Source organism: Myotis lucifugus, unplaced genomic scaffold (genome assembly GCF_000147115.1).
Source record: "Myotis lucifugus unplaced genomic scaffold, Myoluc2.0 scaffold_7, whole genome shotgun sequence".
Lineage (NCBI taxonomy): Eukaryota > Metazoa > Chordata > Mammalia > Chiroptera > Vespertilionidae > Myotis > Myotis lucifugus.
Genome location: NW_005871055.1, coordinates 6,087,671 through 6,109,626, shown reverse-complemented (window position 1 = coordinate 6,109,626; position 21,956 = coordinate 6,087,671). Strand labels below are relative to the sequence as shown.

General features: G+C 37.7%; 1 protein-coding gene across 1 annotated transcript in view; it reads right to left on the bottom strand.

Moving 5' to 3' along the window:
* Positions 1–21,956, bottom strand: part of GTF2F2 (general transcription factor IIF subunit 2) — a 132,451-nt gene that overhangs the window by 42,056 nt on the left and 68,439 nt on the right. The window contains exon 5 of the mRNA XM_006083525.3: positions 19,380–19,461. Within this exon, the coding sequence (XP_006083587.1) occupies positions 19,380–19,461 (82 nt within the window). The remainder of the gene's footprint in view (positions 1–19,379; positions 19,462–21,956) is intronic.

Genomic DNA, 21,956 nt, shown 5'->3' with positions numbered 1-21,956 from the left:
ACATGACATATATTAAAAAATTTATTTTTGATTAGGTAATCCAGTCACATCCTATATCAGGGGTGGGCAACCCCTTGCACGCGTGCCAAACATGGCACGCCAGTAACTTTTGCTGGCAAGCGAAACCCTCTCTTATAATCTTCCATTTACAATTTTTTCCTTAATATCGACTTTTTTATTTTTCAGATAAATTCAGTGTAGGTGCATCTTAGATAAATAAATAATTTTACATAACAAGTTATCTTAAAGACCATAGACATGGATTGACGAGAGAGGGGAAGAGCAATTTCTATGCCTCTGCCTTAACTCTCCCTGCCTGCCTAGATCCGACCAGTGTTTTGGTTTCATCCACATACGCTTGTGAATCTTTGTTCTCAGTGATGAATTTTGTTAAGTCTCGTAATAGGAGTAGCCTGACTGATGAAAGTAGTAGCTCGTGCATATCTCTGAAGGTCACGAAATATAAACCTTATGTAAAATCTCTGTCATCAGTGATGCAGCAGCAAAAGTCCCACGGATAATATCAAACGGAGTCATAAAGTTTTCTGTCGGACTATCAGTGTACACGTATACATTAAAAAATAAATATATTTTTCATCATCATATACTGTGTTTTTGTCGCTCGAATGAATTTTATTATTTCTTCAAGGTTCTTCACATACGTACACCTTAAGAGATATCAAGTAGGCGTAACATGTTCTCAAAAATTAGGGTTGGCACGCAGAAGAATTTTGAGTCAGAGATTTTGCTGGTTTTGGCATGCACTCACAAAAAGGTTGCCCACCCCTGTCCTATATAATAAAAGCCTAATATGCTAAGTGCCTGGTTGTCTGTCAATCAATCAAAGCATAATATCCTAATGACTAGAGACCCAGTGCACGAAATTCGGGGTCTCTTTTTTGGGGGGCGGGGGTCCCACAGCCTGGATTGCAAGAGGGCGCAGGCCAGACCAAGGGACCCCACTGGTGCAGGATCAGGGTCGGGGAGGGACTCAGGAGGTTGGCCAGCCAGGGAGGGACTGCGGGAGGGCTCCAGGGCATGTCCAGCCCATCTTGCTCAGTCCTGATCGGCCAGACCCCAGCAGCAAGCTAACCTACCGGTCAGAATGTCTGGCCCCTGGTGTTCAGTGCACATCATAGTGAGCGGTTGAGCAGCCTTAGCATATAACGCTTTGATTGGTTGAATGGACAACTGGATGACCGACACTTAGCATATTAAGCTTTTATTATATAGGATATGCTAAGGCCGCTCAACCGCTCACTATGACGTGCACTGACCACCAGGGGCAGTTGATCGGCTGACCAGTCACTATGATGTGCACTAACCAACTGGGGGCAGACGCTCCAACCAGTAGGTTAGCTTGCTGCTGGGGTCTGGCTGATAGGGATGGGCTAGACATGCCCTGGAGCCCTCCTGCAGTCCCTTCCCAGCTGGCCGACCTCCTGCATCCCTTCCCAGTCCCGATTGTGCACCAGTGGGGTCCCTCGGCCTGGCTGCACCCTTTTGCAATCCGGGACCCCTCGGGAAATGTTGGAGAGCTGTTTCAGCCCCATCCCATAGGCCAGGATGAGGGACCCCACTGGTGCACAAATTCGTGCAACGGGCCTCTAATGGTGTATAATTTCCCCCCAGACATCCAGATCCTCTCCCTGGAGGCAACCAAGGACACAATTTCTTGTATACACTTCAAGATGCATTCGATGACACCTTATTTTTAAATAAGTCATCGGGTGGACATGCTCTACCTTTAACTCTCTAATAACGGTTGTCTTTGGGAGACAGCGGTCATAATCCAATGTTATTCTTATGGAAAATAATTGCTGGTGGGACAGGTATTTAAGAGATAAAAAAACTACCATATTTAGATTTAATCATAGATTTCAGGCATTTTATCTCCACACAAAGGTAATACAGTCGAACCATGATCTCGAACATCTCCCATCTAGAACAATCTGGTTGTCGACCAAGTTGTTCATGGGGAAAAATGTGTTTTTGAACAAAACTTGAGTCCTAGATCTGACAACCCTTTCATGCTGATACATCATCAAGACAAAAAGTGTCTCTCAGGCCACAAAAGAGAGAATGCGAGTCAGTGTACTGCTAAACCTTGTATTGTTAACATCTCAAGGAAATTGTGCTGTGAATATTTTCGTTGTTTTTTTTTTGCTTTTGTTGCTGGTGAAATGGATAATTAGCACAATTTTAAAACATAAACAGGCCATCAAACGTGCTGATGTTGATAATGGTATGAAGTACTTACTCATAAAACAATGATCACAGGCAATGAAAGAGGCAGAAAAACTGTTGTTGCTTTGAATAAAGGAAAAGCAGTTAGCTGGTGACAGCATTTTGGAGACTGTGATATGTGAAAAAGCGAATATGCTGCACCCCTCGAACAAGTGTTGAAAGTGTTCCTTTAAGGCTGGTAGGGGGTATTTCAATAAATTTAAGAAAAGAAGTGTTTGTTTATAGATTAAGCAGTACATTAGACATGTACTGTATATAAGAAAGGTTAAAACAGGGAATCATTTACGGATCTGAAATGGATTTATTCAACTGATATTTGTAATGGAAAAAATGATTCAGTTTTCGAACAAATTGCTTCTCAAACAGTCTTTCAGAACTAAGTCTACGAACCGAGGTTCTACTGTAAGTAGAAACATAAATCAGTGATTTAAAAAATAGGCTTTTGAGATAGTTTTGATGACAGATGAAATAGCAATCGGGTTAAATATAGCATTATATTGTTCTTGTCCATAAATTATTTGAAAACTCCATCTCCTTATTAAGAACTCCTTGCCCTAGCCGGTTTGGCTCAGTGGATAGAGTGTCGGCCTGCAAACTGAAGGGTTCCAAGTTCGATTCTGGTCAAGAGCACATCCCTGAGTTGTGGGCTCGATTCCCAGGAGGCAGCCGATCAATGATTCTCTCTCATCATTGATGTTTATATCTCTTCCTCTCCCTTCCTCTCTGAAATCAATAAAAATATGTAAAAAAAAAAAATTAAGAAAAAAAAAAGAAGATAATTCCTTATCAGCCAGACTAATATTTCTTAAAATGTGCTGAGGAATTATTGGGTTACCTGTTAACTGCATATTTCTAGTCCCAATTCAAGACCTATTGAGTCAAAAACTCTGGGAGCCTGGCCTTGGAATCAACATTTTTAATAAAGTTCCCAGGTGACTTGTATACATGCATAACAGTTTGACAATGACTAGGTACTATATAAGCCCCATAAACACAGGACCCTTGTCTTTTCTTATTCATTGTAGGCATAGTCCCTAGAACAACACCTGACAAGGTATTCTATAATATATATTGAAGATTTAATAAATGAACACTGGGTCTGACTACAGAATACCTTAATATGTTGTCAACACTCAATTGATTTTGAAACTGCAGGCTTCATCCATGATAGAAACTTGAATAAAGAACAGAGAAACAAGCTTTGGCAATCAACAGCCTAACAAAGTTCATTTAGTTATATGACTTGTTTCACAGCAAAGCACTTGGAAACATGTCAGGGAATTTAATTAGTAATACTTGATCATATATCTAAGTTTCAGAGAGATGAGAGAAGTGTATCATGTTAACAAGGACAGAGTGACCCAAAAGAAGGGCTCTAAAATAAGATAGTCTACATATTTTCTATTTTGTGATACAGTTACACCTGCTCTAACCAGATCCAGGAAACTAGAAAAGAAAAAAAAATGCATCTCAGCAACGAAAACAGATGTCACAAGGCCAACCATGAGAGCTCTGGGCACTTGACTCATAGGCGAGCCCATTAGACCTTCACTCAGTCTGTTCAGTCTTCTTTTACACGTTATTCGTTCTAATAGAATTTAAAAAGCAGTTTCTAAGTTCACAGGAAATTAAAAACACTAACTCAGAACAAAGAAAAGACTGCAACAGACAGTAACACAATCAACATGTCAAAATGATAGCTGCTGAGGGGAGTGAAGAACTATATAAAACAATCAAAAGAATTCACACAGGACAATAATCTGTGGCCATCTTGTGAAAGGGTAAAAACCCTACTCTTCTTGATAGCATCCAAGGCATCTACCACATAATTTAAAAATGGGCATTCACAAGAAAAACCAAGTTACAGAGAAGGCTAAATCATATTCCCAGTAAATTTTGAGATATGTATATAGGTACAACATGTAATCTATTTCAGAAAGATTTTCATTCACTAAAGCCAATTACAATTTTTAAAGTTACAAACTTTATTTATTATTTAAAAAATATATATTTTATTGATTTCAAAGAGGAAGAGAAGAGAGAGAAAAAATCAACGATGAGAGAGATCCTTGATTGGCTGCCTCCTGCTCGTCCCCTATTGGGGATCAAGCCCACAACCCAGGCATGTGCCCTGACTGGGAACTGAACTGTGACCTCCTGGTTCATGGGTTGATGCTCCCTCAACCACTGAGCCACTCCAGCTGGGCAAAGTTACAAATTATAGAGAATTTAGTAGAAGCTCTTTGGAAAACTATTAGAAACAACTTTAGAGTTCCAGGGAGGAAAAAGAGACTAATGTACCAAACCAGTAGAGGTAATTTTAAAAACAAAATGTCCTTGAAAAAAGTAATTTCAGTTATTTCTTTGTTGCCATGTGCGGCAATAGTTACTCTTAATTTCTTTATTTGAAGGACTATATAGCATTTATACTATCATGTAGTCACCATTTAGAATCCACATGTGGATTCTGGAAAAGTCAGGATGTTATATTCCATAAATTATTTCCATCTTGAAGGATAATTTTTAATGAAAAATATCTAAGGTTTCATAACAGAAAATAGTGCTACTGAAATGCACTAAAAATAAGTACAAACTCCTAGTAATTTAATGAGGTGAACTAAAACACCATATGGCATTCAATGTAATTATGTAATAGCACTGAAAATTCTGTGAACAATAGCATTTGGCTGTCACCACACCCACCCCCTCCAAAACTGGTGTGTGTACCAGACAGTACTGGTAAACAACAGATTTGTAAATTAATTTAAAATATTTCACATTCATGTGAGCCTCATAAAGTGTATTCATGTGTATTTCTTCCATACAACTGCATTGTTTGGACTATATGATAAAGACTTAAAAGCTAGAAGATTAAGCGTAGTTCACAAAGCTCAATTTAGTATTTTTCTTTTTGAAACTACACAGAATGTTGCATATCAAAGAACAAATTATCAACAATGAGCAACTCAAGGGCAGGGAAAATGTCACCTTTTTGTTCTTGAGTGACTGGTATATAATAGGTATTCAATGTTTACTGAATGAGTGGGTTTATATGAATTTGTGAATCTTGGGTGTGAAACCTTTGGTATTATAGTGTAAAATATTGATCCTTAGAGGAATGCTCTGCTGAGCATTAACTTTAATTCCTTGTCTAACCTATAATACATGTAGTGTGCCATATTAAAGAGAAAATGATTTTTTAAAAAAATTTATTGATTTCAGAGAGGGAGAGGGAGATAGAAACATCAATGATGAGAGAGAATCATGGATCAGCTGCTTCCTACACGCTCCAGGAATCCAACTGTGACCTCCTGATTCATAGGTTGACACACCAGTCAGGATATTTTTAAAGTGAATGGGATCACTTAGCAAGACAATGTATGGGGAAAGAGTTCAAGAGATAAGCAGGAGCCCTTTACAGCCTCTGCCTGTTTACCCAAGGGCCTCAGGTCAAGGGCACATACCTCAGTTGCTGGTTTGATCCCAGGCCAGGTCAGTGGGGTGTGTGCGGGAGGCAACCAATTGATGTTTGTCTCTCTCCCCTCCATCTCTTCCCTTCCACTCTCTCTTAAAAAAATCAATGGAAAAAATATCCTCAGGTAAGGTTTGAGAGAGAGAGAGAGAGAGAGAGAGAGAGAGAGAGAGAGAGAGAGAGAGAAGCAGGAACTACAATGATTATTAAGGAAAGAAGAAAATTCAAGAGGTCTTAGTCAACAACAGAGGAGAGTGTACCAAGGACAGAACCCTGAAGGAGGCGTAGGAATCTCCCTCAGAATGGAATATGCCCAATCAATGTGTTGGATCACCTGTCTGCTTGGTCTAACACTGAAATACCTACAATCAGCCCTCTGTTTACTCACCTACCAGGCTGATCTACTACACTTCTAAAATAATCCTAGTGATTTATCCCAGTTTATGCTATGCCGTTCCTTCCACAATTCCTTCCTCCCCCTCTTTATCTATTGAAAGTCTATGAATCCTTTCTCTGACTTCATCAAATCAGCATTTTCTGAAACCAGGTATTTACTGCTTGTGCCAGCCTCTCATATTGCATGTAACAATATAATATTCTAAATTATTATTTAATACCCATGTATGATCCATTTCTCAAAACAGATAAGCTCCAGCTACTTTTTAATGTTACGCTGCTTAGAATACATTAAATGCTCAAAAATATCTGTTGAACAAATGAGTAATAAATAACACTTTGAAACTATGAAATATGGGTAAGTAACAGAAGTAGATAAATCAACTTGGCAAGCAACAATTCAAAAAAACCAACAAAAGACTCATTGTGATCAAAATCCTGAGCAGCCTGTAAGACAGAAGACATAAAATCTAAGTCTCATATCTTTCATTCCTTCCTTTCTTCATTAAAAAAAAAAAATTTATTGTATACCTACTAGGTGCCAGGCCCTCTTCCAGTCATTAGAGAAAAACCAGCAAATAAAGCAGACAAAAAGTCCTGCCCTCTGGAAGTTGTCATTGGGAATGCCATTCATTGCCACACTTTGTTTTGCATAAACTCACTAAGCTCACACCTTTCCTCTCCTGTTTTTCCCCACATGTCTACTATTTTTCTGTTTCAAAAGTTTCTGTTTTATCATCATCATTATTAATACCATTCTTTCTGTTTTCATCAACTCATTACAACAAAAGAGTTTTAGACCTCCTGAAGCCTTCAAAGTTACACAAGAAAAAACTCAGTACAGTATGTGACAACTGTGATATACTAGAGTCTATTAAAGAGAAGCAGATCTTCAAAATGGCACAAGTACTAGTTTATCAAAACTACCCAAAGCATTACAGATTTCACATAAACACAAAAATAAAACAATGTACTCCATAGGCATGTAAAATCACTTAATATTCTACCTCTCTCCTGCAGATATATGGAACTTTGAAATTTAATTAACTAACTATATCAAAGTTCATTTTTAAGTTGTAGGATCTGAAATTTGATATAAAATTCTAAACTGAAACAGTTATATATCTTACACAAATCCTGTTTATTTTATAATGTAACAGAATTATGGTATTACCAGAAGCCCGGTGCACGAATTTGTGCACAGATGGGGTCCGGTCTGGCCTGCCGATGGGGGCCGATCAGGCTGGGCCGGCAGGGGGGAGGGACCGTGGGTGGTTGGCCGGCTGGCCCCACCCCCGATCGGGGGGAGGGGGGGGCTGATCGGGGGTGGGGCCGGTGGGGGGTAGGGGAGGAGACGTCCCCGATTGGGCCAGTTGGCCGGCCGCTGTGCATGTCATGGCATTCCAGTCGCTTGGCTTTTATATATATATAGATTAGATAATATTAGTTTAAGTTGTAGGGTGTTAGAGCAAGAATTATCCAATACAGGAGAGGAGAGAAAGAGAACAAGTTTCCTTCCCTTTTCCTACTGATAAGCCAGGCAACCTCTGAAACTATTAGGGTCTAAAGAGGCAGCCTGTTGTCCATCTAATGCATTGGAATCAATCAGGACGAGGTTCAAATTCTAGCCTTGCCATTTATAAATTGTGAGCTGTGGCAAAGCGCTTAACTTTTCTATGACTCAATTTTCTCATCTGTAAAATGGTAATAAGATTTTTAAAAAATAAAGTAACTAAAATGAATACCTAATTAATATAATATAAAGCCATGTGCCTAAGCAGTCTTCAAAAAATTTTAAACAATATTTTTTGCTTATAAACTGAAGGATTCTTTTTTATAACTCAAGTTTTCTTTGTAATATATCCCATGGTAATTGTATTAGCCTTAAGCAAGAGGGATAGTATATAAGACATCTATGAGTCAGGTCTTCTTGTACATCTTGTACTTTGGTTAAATTAGTTCCTCCTAGTAATAAGTTAGAGATTTGATTATCATCATTCCTACTGATTCGGTATACTGAATGGGACCCTCATTCCCCAATAAAGGAGCATGTAGTATCTTTCTTTAGTCTTCAAGTGCTTTAGGGAATCATAGATCAAAGGTTGAAAAATTCCGGTGCCTGCAAGGAGCAAGCAAACAACTTAAATTTTAAGCTAACTGGTAAGAAAAAAGGACAGGCAGGCCTGCAGCAAACTGGAGAATGCAGTAACTTTTCAAGTTTTCCCATTTTGAAGTACACAATGGTTCCATACTGAAAGGGCACATTCATATCAGAGACAGTATAGATTTGTATAATTATTGAGATAATTTTCTGAAAGATAGTAATAATGACTTCTTTAACAAAATCTGTAAATTTACCATTATTTCTGACAGATAAAAATAAAAATACTTGAGGAAGGATCACATTTTAAATATTTGTACAACCACTAGATAGACTAGTAGTGATGGTCCTATTCCTGCCTAAGGGAAATCTGCCACTTCTGTGGGTCACATTCAGTAGCAAATTTCAACTCCTCCCAACAGATCTCCAACAAATGCAGCAAGACCAGATCTACACACTTGGCCCAGGAAGAAGAGATGGTGGTCCTGGTGATAAGTCCTCCCACAAACTAAAAAGACTATCCAATTTTGTGTTTATAAATGGTATAATTTCAATGATTTTTCTGCCTTTTCCATAAAAAAATCTGCCTACTCCAATACCTTGAACAGGTAATCTAATGGCTATTATTACACATCTATATATATAAAAGCCAAGCGACTGAACGGCGGAATGACCAGAACGACCAGTGGCTATAATGCGCACTGAGGTGGCCAACTGGCCCGATCAGCCAACTGCGCCCCCCCCATCACTGAAGTGTGACCTTCAGTGATTCTAAGTAAGTAAACCCCCTCCAGCCTTCATAGCCCAGGAACCTGAATGATGAGTGATCAGGAGGAAATCTGCTCACGGTCTGGACCATCAGTCAGGTGTCCAGGAGAGGTGCCCAGCACAACCACCATCTTCCTGCGTTCTCTCTCCACTGCTTACTACCAAAGAGGGCAGCCACATCACACCACGGCCTCTCTTTAGAGGGCTTGTCAGCAGGGAACTAAACCGCATTACCTGTCTAGGGAGAGGCTTAGGAACGGAAGCTGTAAGTGTCCCTGACACTAAAGCACCTTTGAAGCTTCAACTCATCCGAAAGCCAAAAGCAAACGTGTATACATCCTGCAAAGATCTTTGACACTAATAACTCCACCCGGCCAGCCCTGCCCTCAAATGGCCCTCCCACCCCATCCTCAATCGCACCCCCACCTCAACTGGGGGTAGGCTGGCCAGACCCCACCCATGCATGAATTTGTGCACTGGGCCTCTAGTCCTATATCAGTGATGGCGAACCTTTTGAGCTCGGCGTGTCAGCATTTTGAAAAACCCTAAGTTAACTCTGGTGCTGTGTCACATATAGAAATTTTTTGATATTTGCAACCATAGTAAAACAAAGACTTATATTTCTGATATTTATTTTAAATATTTAAATGCCATTTAACAAAGAAAAATCAACCAAAAAAATGAGTTTGCATGTCACCTCTGACACGTGTGTCATAGGTTCGCCATCACTGTCCTATATAATAAAAGGAAAATATGCAAATTGACCGAATGGTGGAACAACTGGTCGCTATGATGCGCACTGACCACCAGGGGGCAGACGCTCAACGCAGGAGCTGCCTACTGGTGGTCAGTGTGCTCCCATAGGGGGAGCGCCACTCAGCCAGAAGCCCTGAGCCAGGCTCATGGATGGTGAGCCCAATGGTGGTAGTGGGAGCCTCTCCCGCCTCTGCGGCAGTCGGACATCCCCTGAGGGCTCCCAGACTGCGAGAGGGTGCAGGCTGGACTGAGGGACCCCCTGAGTGCACAAATTTTGTGCACCGGGCCTCTAGTTTAGTAATAAAAAGCTTAAAATCAAATGCCCAATCTGACTATGTCCATTCATTCTTAAAATGTATTCAGAATTGATAGAATAAAAAGGATCAGAATGAGATAAAAAGTAGATACCTAAAGATAGACATTACTAAAGGGAAAGGAGTGAAAACAGGAGACGCCTAGATAATAAAGGCAAACTTTGCATGCTTCATAGTTTTGCCTAAGGTGAGCCCTGTTTATTTTCAACTGTGAGTGAACAAAGAGAAATTGTGTACTGAAGTATTTTTATCCTGCGAAGCTGGGAGACTTTGTAGAAATACCACCACATGCCAATATTGCTTCTCAGGACTTTTAATTTGTATCTGAAGCATAGTTAAATGCACTATTAAAAGAGTATTAATTCAGAAGGAATTCATTCATAAGAGTATAACTGTAAAACCTTAACTTTAAAATGCTGATTTTTGGTCAATTACTCTACTAGCATTTATTGAACATAAAGTTGTTAGAAGATAAATGAGATACAGTCCCTATAGACAAAAACAAAAGTAATGAAAGTAAAATAAAGAACAAAATGTAATTAATTAGTAGACTATTAGCAAAAGAATGGCAGGAACTTGGTGGAGATGATTATCCTGTGTGGAGAAAATGGTTAGGTAGATTTCACATTTGAGGTAGTAATCTTACAGGAGGAATTGGAGTTTGGCAGCAGAAAAGAAAGTAAAGAACACTGCAGACAGTGTGACATGACAGCTCATGATGCATTTGGGAAGAGTGAAAATGACTGGTGGTGATGTAGTATGCACCTGAGTTGGAATGGCAGAAGAGGCCAGAACCCTGAGGAACTCCAAAGACTGGGCAGAAGAGGTGGGGAATTCCAAAGGTAAGAAGTTTAGGGTGAGATAGTACCCAGTTACAGAAAAAATTCCTCTCCTCTTCCTATCTTAAATTCTTTGTATATACTCCCAATAGCCTCTTACAATCACTTGGAAATTCTTATTTCTTTTTTTTTAAAATATATTTTATTGATTTTTTTACAGAGAGGAAGGAAGAGGGATAGAGAGTTAGAAAGATTGATGAGAGAGAAACATCGATCAGCTGCCTCCTGCACACCCACTACTGGGGATGTGCCCGCAACCAAGGTACATGCCCTTGACCGGAATCGAACCTGGGAGCCTTCAGTCCTCAGGCTGATGCTCTATCCACTGAGCCAAACTGGTTACGGCTGGAAATCCTTATTTCATTTGAATAGTAAACCTTCAGGGGCAGTCTATGGCTCAAGGGCTGTGGGCACAGCTGCTATGATCAGAATGAGGAAAGAGGGCAATCTTTCCCCGCCAATCGCCCCAAGAGGTCTTCCTGCGTTGCCTTTTAAAGAACACTGGGTAAAACACCTTGCCTCACTTGTTATGGTAGTTTCAACCCAGTGGCATTTTTGCACTTTTACTTCAGCTGTCTATTTAAACAAATTTTTAAAAGTATTGCATTTTAATGAAGATATCCCGCTTCTTTCACATAATCCTTCACATAAACAGGAGCAGTTCAAGGGAAAAGGATATGAAAACAAGGTCATGCTTATGGCAGTGAAGGCTAGCTGCCTTCTTGGGTTAGTTCTTCAGAAGAACTTCCTGTTCCCAGGACTTGACAAAAATCTTTGATTAAAAAAGACTTACATCACATAGCATAGTATTCTCAAAATCCATCTATGCTGTCACAAATTACAGCATTTCATCTTTTTTATGGCTGAATAATATTCCATTGTATATATGTACAATCTTATATAATTTTATTAACCATTGTCACCCCAGTAAATTTAATTTAAAAAAAAAAGATGTATAGCTCCACATTTTAAAAATCACACATCTGGATACCTCAGGAGAGTCATCAAAGTATCACTGCAAGAGAAGGGATGATAAGACTATTTCCAAGGACAACTTGGGAAAATGTTAAGATTATCCTTTACTTTCCAGAAAGATTCTGAACCTTCAGAAGATTTATAAACTATAAACTATAAATTATGCAATTAATGGTGACCACATTAAGGAGTCCTTGAGGACAGAGGACAGAGTGGAAGGGAAGACTGTAAAGTGAGAATTAACTCAGCTTCCCAGGTCTGACTGTGGATAATATCTAGGTGGTTCTAAACTACTTTAGGATTTCTGTTTTGAAGAGAGAGTTGTTATCATGGACTCTATAACAAAATCTTCAGATGATTTCTTTCAGCTCTACTTATCTTTCTACTCTATTTCTAATTTAAACTTTATTAAATTAATACATCTACCGCAGGGCAGGGATTCTAAAAGAATCCTTGTGTGTATGTCTCTTCTATCATGAGAACTGGATGGGACTGGGAATACCTCCAGGAGAGTTTTAGGACAGGAATTCTTACTCAGGTAATTGTCACAAGCATATTTATTTAGTGTTTATTTACTGGGTATCTACTCTGTGTCAGATACCTCATGCATTATATAGTATTATTTTATTTAATCGTTATCATAATACTTAGATAAATAAAGGCACGGAGAGATCATGTACTTTGCCTAAGATCACACAACTGGTAAATGGGAAAGCCAGTCTTTGAACCCAGGCAATCTCACTGAGCTCAACTCTTTTAACTACCTCAACCTATTATCAAAGCATCTCTGTAGATCCAGAATTGCTCTCTAATGAAAGTCTTGGCCCTCTATACAGAGAAGCAATCAAGAGTACGAATTTCTCTGATGAGTGTTTCCTATTCCTAAGATGCTTTCTGGAAAAAAGGTTTTGCTGCAGATCTTATGATTGCCTCCCTAGCACCCACTCCACCCCTTCCCTTTTGAGGAGTGGTCACACGGTTTGGATGGGATTGACCCTACTGCCTTTATATTTCCAGAGGTAGGCCCTAACCAGTCCATGTATCCCATCTCCACTGACACATTTATTGGTTCAGGGATAGACTCAGAACCTATGTTAGCCCACTGAATGAAGTGAAGGGTTCTGTTAATGGCTAAAGACAAGGTCACTTAACTTCTGGGTCCTCATATGAATAAAGAGGCAGGTAATCCTGAGAGGTGCATGCAGCTATCTTGCTACCAGGAGATAAACTGGCCTGAGAATAGTCAACCTGGAGAAAGACAGCCCCAAGAAAATGAGAAACAGAGGTAGAGCACTGATGATTTAGAGAACTTCTAGAGAAAGCGATGGCTAAAACCCACAGTACCAATGGATTTGATTTATGTGAGTCAGTGAATTCCTTTTATTTTTAAGCTATTTTGCTTCGGGTTTTCTGATTCTTGTAAATGAAAGCATCCTGAAATTGCGATATTAACCCTTAACCTCAACATTTTTCAAAAAATCTATTCAATGAAAGCTGTTTCAAATAAGATTACAGAAAGCTAAAATTTAATGCTGTACTTCCCTGTTCAAGAAATTATAAAATTCCGAATTACTGCTATGACCTTAACTCTTACTGAGGATTAATAGAAAAATGTTTTTCTATAAAACCATTTTCAGTTTATTATTCATTTTGGTGTTTAATAAACTTGATATAAAAATTTACATGAAAATGTTAACACAGCACTATCATATTACCAATTTTGTGACTACTGGGAAACACACAACAGTTTATGGTTAGCCATACCAGTTTGCTCCAGTCTAGAATTTCTAGTATAAATTTCTTGATTGCCAGCACTTTTATTATTTGACCCTTACTTGTAGTTGTTGTTTTAAAGGTTATCATCATGTTAGTGTATCCAGGCTATCCACACTAAGGGTGATCTTACATTCACTTAATCTGGGACAGTATTGTCTTAGCATGGTGTCCTTTCTGGTTAGTGCCCACCTTCATTCTCAAAAGTATCTGGCTTTGAACAATAAATTATATAACATCATATTTATAATTCATCTTGTATCTTTTTAATATAAAAGGCTATAGCTAGGCCCTGGCTGGGTAGCTCAATTGGTTGGAGCATGGTCCCGATACCGCGAGGTTGTGGGTTTGATCCCCAGTCAGGGCACATACAAAAATCAACCCATGAATGCATAAATAAGAACAACAAATCGATATTTCTCTCTCTTTTTCTCTCTCTCCCTCTCTTCACTTCTCCCTCCCTATCTCTATTCTCTCTCTCTCTAAGGAAAAATCAATTAAAAATGATATAGCTATAAGAGAATCATCCTTATATAAAAACATTTATAAAATAATTATTCTTTGAGAAATTTACATATGGAGAAGAGTCAAAATTACAGTACTAAATATATTCAAATACTAGTTTAAATGTGGTGAGAAAAAAATGCTTTAGTGTGGTTATTGTGTTACGCAAAAATTTTATTTGCAGAACTTCTTTGGGGACAAGTCTAGTTCACCTACATGAATGGCATCACCAACAAATTATGCAAAGATCTGCTGAATGAGGGGGTCCTTTCCCTCTTCCCTTACAATAAGACATTCTAAGATCTTTTATCATAATATGGGACATTAGAAATCTAGGCAGGTACAACATGGTAACCTCTCCCCAGGAAAGAGTGTGAATCACAACTTGCTTCCTACTGTCTGGTGTCTTAGCATAGAAGACAGACTGATTTTTCTCTTTCCCACAGACAATATTCTGTTCCCAAAGGGAAAAGGCTTTTCTTAGGATTTTGAAGAATACTCACAAATACTGTATGAAATGAAAACTTTTGAGACAAGTATTTTTAGATGAGTGACACAAACATGCAGAAGTTAGAGTTCTATATTTTCCTAGTACTGTGTCTATCCCACAATAAAACGCACATTAGGATGCTTGTGTAATATTTATGTCCCTTTAAATTTAAGACATACAACATATATTACAAATAGGGTGATTATATAATTTATCATTCAACTATTAAAAAAAACCCTCAAGATGCTTAACTAAAATTTATACTTAATAAAAAGGCAAATTAAAAAAATTTAATTAGTATAGCAGATAAGAGCTATTATTAAATACATTTGCATTTTTTTTCCTTTGGACTTTTTCTTTGGTTTTCTTGGTGGCTAAATGGAATGGGATTTTATGAGATGGAATAGAACAAAAAAATTATAACATAAGATTCTCTTCTTTCTTGACTTGAATTTCATTGATTTAAGGGTTTACATATTTCTTGAGGTTACTGCAATACTAATTTCTACTTTTATCTAAATGAATGACAGACTCTTATATTTGATTAACATGAGAGTTATAATTCTCATAACATCTGACTAAAATTTAATAGCAGAGAGCTATGAGAATTTATTACTAAAATTAAAGTCCTGTTAAGTAACACTAATCCTTAAGAGCATTATTTATAAATTAGAGGCCTGGTGCATGAATTCATGCACATGTGGGGTCCGCGCCCCCCCCCCCCCGCCCCAATGTGGGCCTATTGGGCCGGGCCGGCTAGGGGGAGTGGCTGTGGGAGGTTGGCCGGCCAGCCAGGGGTGCGCATCATAGCGACCAGTCGATCCGGCGTTCCGGTCGCTTGGCTTTTATATATATAGACATAAAATACACTTGTTAATATACCCATTTATGGTACTAAAAGTGTAGTTCAACTGCTATTTGCTAAAATACAATACAGTAAAATTTCACTGAGTAACAAAAAAAAACTTACTGAAAAGGTCTTTGATAAATAAATGGAAGACTATTCAACACTTTATATTTTAAAAAAATTCTTAATTGTTGATGAAATAGATTTACACTTGTTTTATAATCACTTCCTCTTCTCAAAGCAAGACGTGTGTGCATGCATATGCACATGTGTATGGACTGAAAAATCAACTCCAGGTTTCAAGTGCAGTTCAGAGTAAGAAAATTAAAGAAGCTGAGTGTTGTTGAGTCCTATGTTTCTATACCTGGAGTTTCACCATTCCTTTCTATTTCAACCCATTTCAACCCAACAAATCTTTTGGGGTTTTTAATATTTGTAACACATTATGCTACTTGCAGAGAATATAAAAAAGAGGGAGGAAGAGTGAGAAGAAAAATGAAATTCACAGTCCCTGTTTTTATGAAGTTCATAATCTTTTAGAAGATGCATGTAAACAGTAGAAAACAGACATTTATATAAACCATTAAAGAAGAATAAATAAGCATGTGGAATGTAGAAAAGGAGGGTGGCAGACCCTAACTGGAGTGGGGAGTAGAAGCTATGAGAAGGTTTCCCTAAGTGACAACTGGGTTGGTTTTAAAGGCTCAGAAGGATCCTGGCAGAAGGTAGATAAGGCGTCCTATGTGGAATATGCAGCATGTAACAAAGGCGTAAGATGTAAAAGTGCCTAGCACATCTGGGGTTAACAACTTCTAGTGTGATACAGCCATCTGATTTCTAGGTAAAGGAGATTATTTGAAAATGAAGTCAGAAAGTGAGACTAGAGCCAGATTATCAAAAACTTGAATGTTGTTAAGAAGTAGTCAGGGCATCCCTGAAAAACTTTGAGCATATTTGTGATATATCTAGGTACAGCATAGCTCAAGTACTGAATTGCCAATTCTGTCCTGCACTAGAGCAAGGATGGCAATAAATATAAGTTATATGGTACATACATTAGAAAGTGTTATGTGCTATGAAGAAAATACAAGTATAGAAGGAAGTAGCACGGTCAGGATGGGCCTTATTAAAGTAGAATCTGAAAAGAGACTTGAAAGAGGTGAGGAGTTGAGCCATGCAGTTAATCTGGAGAAAATACGTTGCAAGCAGAAAAGCACATCCAAAACAAAGGCCCTAATACAGAAGTGTGCCTAGAGTACTATGGACTATTAGGAGATGAATGTGGAAAGAAGGGGGAGGAATGGCAGGGTGATCATGTAGGACCCTGCAGACAACAGCAAGGGCTTTAATTTTATTCTGAATAATATAGCAAGCATTGCAAGTCACATGTGAGCAGAGGAATGGCATGACTTGACAGATTTTAAAAGAACTGCTCTGACTACTGTGCTGACAACAGACTACAGTGGGGCAAAGGTGGAAGCAGGAACTCGGCTACGAGGCTATTGCAGTGATCCAGGTGAGAAATGACAGATCATGTGGGTGATGAGAAACAGTCAGACTGCAGATGTGTAATATTTTAAAGGTAGTGTTAATCAGATTTTTCTGACACATTGGATATGGGGTGTGAGAGAGGAGACAGGAATGTGATCAAGGTTCTGGACTGACAAAATGGGAGGGCAAAGTTAACTCAAATGAGAAAGACTGCTGGTGGAGCAGGTTTTGGGGGAAAGATGGGAAGTTCAATTTTTGACATATTCGAAATATCTATTGGACATTGAACCAGGCTTTGGGGAGTATAAGTTTGGAGGAGTTCAAAGAAAAGTTCTGGGCTGGAGCTTCTGTTTGTTCTGCCTACAACAAATCCTGCATTCCAGGCTTGCAGAACTATAAGCAAGTCTCTACTGTGTTCCCCAAGTCTTTGTGCCTTCATATCTCTGTTTAGAGTGTTCTTACTCCTGTCTTTTCCCACTTGGTAAAAAATTCTCCCTCTTCAAAACTTATGGTAGGCATCTGTTTTATGAAACTCAGATGATTACCATCTCCTGAAGCACCCTATTTCCTTAAGCCACTTAAGTAACTGAAATATGCAATGGCTGGTGTTTTAAGACACTCTAAAGGCTAAACAATTTTAATTTCTTTTTTGTTAAGAAAAAAAGCAGCCATTTCATAAGCACCAGTGACTTGCCTGCTCATTATCAGAAATCTTTAGAAACCTTTAAAGAAAATCAAGACCACAGGAAAAATCTTGGCAAGCAGCTGAGTAACCAGATTTTGCATTTTCCAATTTCAGTAGTTATTTGAAGACAAATCTTCAAAAAGACTTTACAGGCTAAAAACAAAGAGAGAAACATCTTCTGCAAAAGTTCCAAAGTTATTTTCTGTTATAAAATTTTTTTTCATTTTGATTGTCATACTTTTATTTGCTGTGGGGAGGCATTTAAATTAGAGGAATTATTGGACAAGAAAACCAGTCTCTTTTTTTTCATTCCCAAGAGATAAACTCTAATCTAATCGAGAAGAGGGGAAAAATTAAAAAGATGATGTGTAATTTAGAGATGATCCAACTCAACCAGCCTCTTTTATAAATGAGAATACTGAAATCCGAGAGGCTGCCACTACCACATGAACAGGTATTCTCAACTACCAGCTCTGTGTAGTTACAGTCTACTAAAATGAAGCTCCATAGGGCAGAATTTTGTCTGTTTTGTTTCACATAGTAAGTACTGAAACAAATAAATTTATGATTCTAAACTATATGGGGTTGAAATACATTCAATATAAACTATAAAAGTACAATACAATTCTTCAGGGTTTAAAAATTGCTGCCTCTGAAAGTCAAAAAATTTAAAGTATCAAGAATTTGTAATCATTATCTTTAAATATTAATTACAGCCCTAACCGGTTTGGCTCAGTGGATAGAGCGTCAGCCTGCAGACTCAAGGGTCCCAGGTTCGATTCCGGTCAAGGGCATGTACCTTGGTTGCGGGCACATCCCCAGTGGGAGTGTGCAGGAGGCAGCTGATCAATGTTTCTCTCTCATTGATGTTTCTAACTCTCTATCCCTCTCCCTTCCTCTCTGTTAAATAAATAAATAAATAAATAAATAAATAAATATTAATTACAAAATGTTAGCCACATACAAAAGTGGGAAAGTGAGGACCCTGAAACAAAAGCTCTAACAAAGTAGTAAGTTTATAAAATGTTCTCTGAAGATTAAAGGATGGTATTCTACTAATATACTTGCTTTATACAGTATAGTATTTTAGATATTATGGGAAGATTATAACCTTTGAAAATAAAATAGCACAAAGATATCATTACACAGCTTTGGAAAATCAAGATTTATATGGACAACTAAAAAAAGAAGTTTTAAAATGTTTGATTCCATGTTATAATACACAGTATCTTAAAATACCACAAATAAACAGCCCATGTTCTGAAAGTTCCCTTACCAAAGAAACTCTTACTTGGGGTTTTTAAAAACTGAAGTATAAATGACATATAACATTATATTTTTAGGTGTAGTTTTAGTTGTTCAACATAATGACTTGATAATCATATACGTTTCAAAATGATCACCACAATAAGTGTAGTTAACATTAGTTACCATACATGGTTACAAAACATTTTTTCTTATGATGAGAATTTTTAAGATCTACTCTCATAGCAACTTTCAAATATGCAATAAAATATTAAATGTAGTCACCCTGCTGTAAACTACATTCCTATGACTTATTTTATAACTGGAAGTTTGTTCTTACTTGGTTTTAAAAGCAAACAGCTTTTGAAAACCCTTTCAATTATAATGATAGTTGCAGTCAATAGGCAATCTAACATATGCATTTCAATCCCCAAAAGGAAATATCAGGTACTATTTTAAAGTTAAAAAACACCAACCTCTTTAATCTCATGTAGTTTTCACTTGCAGCAGGTCGGCATTCAGCTCTTTGTACCACTATTCCTTCCAATGAAAGCTTATCTTGAATGGAAAGAAAAAAATAACAAATGTATTCAGAGTTAACATTTATCATATTCAAGATTGTATTCTGACACATTACCCACAGTAATAATAAAATAAATAATAAAAATCAAAGAAACAAAAGGAATATATTTTAAAATTACAGTTTACATTCAATATTATTCTGTAATAGTGTCAGGTATAAAGTATAGTGGTTAGACATTTATATAATTCATGAAGTGATACCCCTGATAAGTGTAGTACCCACCTGGCCTCATACATAGTTATTAGTGTAGATTATTGACTATATTCCCTATGCTGTAATTTACATTTCTGTGACTATTCTGTAACTACCATTTTGTATTTCTTTCTTTTAAAAAAGGCCAGTCCATTGGATCTTATATTTCTTTTTTTAAAATAAATTTTTATTGATTTCAGAGAGAAAGGGAGAGGGAGAGAGAGACAGAAACATCAATGATGAAAGAGAATCATGGATCGGCTGCCTCCTGCACGCCCCCTACTGGGGATCGAGCCAGCAACCTGGGCATGTGCCCTTGGCCGGAATCGAACCTGGGACCCTTCAGTCCGCAGGCCGATGCTCTATCCACTGAGCCAAACCGGCTAGAAACAATTTGCATTTCTTAATCTCTTCACCTGTTTTACCATCCTCCCCACCCCATTTTCCTCTGTCAACTGTCAGTCTGTTCTCTGTATCTATGAGTCTATCTTGTTTGTTTATTTTTTTCAAAAGGAATTAAAGTTTATAGTAGAGTCATTGGTCAGAATAGAGAAAAACTTTATTCTTGGCTAGTAAAAAAACAGGCTCCTGTCAGGTTTATTTATTGGGCTGCTGCAACTCCTTGCCAATAAAATAGCTTTTATGCACTTAGCTCTTTCTCAAGAGAGTAGCTTAAAAGGACATAAAATTTTAAAAATTGAATATATACAGGCATGTGTACACATCCATATATATGTAAATAAAATCCTAGAAGACATAATGACTTGAACAGCCAGCCTAAAAAATATTGTGAAACTGGGCAGGTCCGTTGTCTAGGTTATTCTCTGTACCAGTTCTGCCTGCCAGTTGCTCTGACTTCTCTTTCCAGCAGAATCATTAATTTGGGTGTGTCCAAACTAGACGTTGAAGTGCTATGAATAATTGTCCAAATAGAAGGACAATTTTTCCTACCATTAAAAAGATTTTTCTTGGTGACCCTCATACAAAATTCAAGAGAAACGGAAGAAGGAAACAAAAGTTAGCACTACACTGTGCCTACTAGGCACAAAGCATTATGGCAAATTCACTTAAAATACTGTATCTTATTTGATAATACATATGACTATCCCATGGAGTATCAGCTTTGCTACAGTCTGGAAATGTATGACTATAGTTAGGAAAAGCTATGGCTCAGTCATATTTCTGTGAGAATTAACCCAGGTTTTGAGAAGAGAATCAGGAAATCCTTTGGCTCATCAGCCATGCATTTATGATTCAGCTCTTCAGGGTGAATGACTTTATGCATTACTCTAACATTAACTAAATGCCTACTATGTGAGGGCACCGTCTAGGCATTGTGGAATCAAAGATGATTAAGACACAGTACTATCTTCAGGAAGCATGCAGTTCCCTGGGGGAGAGAGATAAACTGACCAAATTGTAAAGTGCAGACAGAACCGCACTTACAAGATTTATACTAGAAAAACTCTCATAGGGTGATGACCTTTCTTAATTTTGTCTTCAAAATCCAGGGGACTCCTTGTTGTAGCCCATATGCAATAATTGTGAACACACTATGTAATTCAATGGTTCAAGAATCCGTCAATGCAACATAGGCAACAAATCTCAAGAACAACCTGTCAGATGACAAAAAGAGCAATGATGAGAAATGCCTACCTTACATCAAAGTATGCCAGAAAGGAAATAATAATAAGCCCCTAAATATTTTATTATTTTATATTAAATTTAAAACATCTAAAAATAATTTCCTATCATTAATGGATTTAATAAGATTAGAATTTCAATTTTCTTAAAACAAAAACAAATCTTATATTGGAGTTTGTTTCTCACTGAAGCTGAAAGTTCTATCTAGAAAACCAACATATCAATAACAAGATTTGGGAAAATTTCAATGTATAAAGTATCATAAATGTACTAGAAAAGCACACTATTAAAACATATTAATCCATTTTTTTGTTACTCCTCACCCAAGAATATTTTTTTCCATTGATTCTTAGAGAGAGTGGAAGGGAGGGAGGGGAAGAGGAACATCAATGTGAGAGAGACACACTACCCGACAGGGGCTAAGATAGAACCTACAACTCAGGTAGGTACATGCCCTTGACAGGGAATTGAACCAGAGACCCTTTGGTGTATGGGTCAACACTCTAACCACTGAGCACACCAACCAGGGCAGTAATACTTTTAAAAAACAAAATACATCTAGAATACTGTTCCTGAAAAAAAATTATTTATATAAATCCATGTGTTTATTAATGTTGAATCACACAAGAGGTAC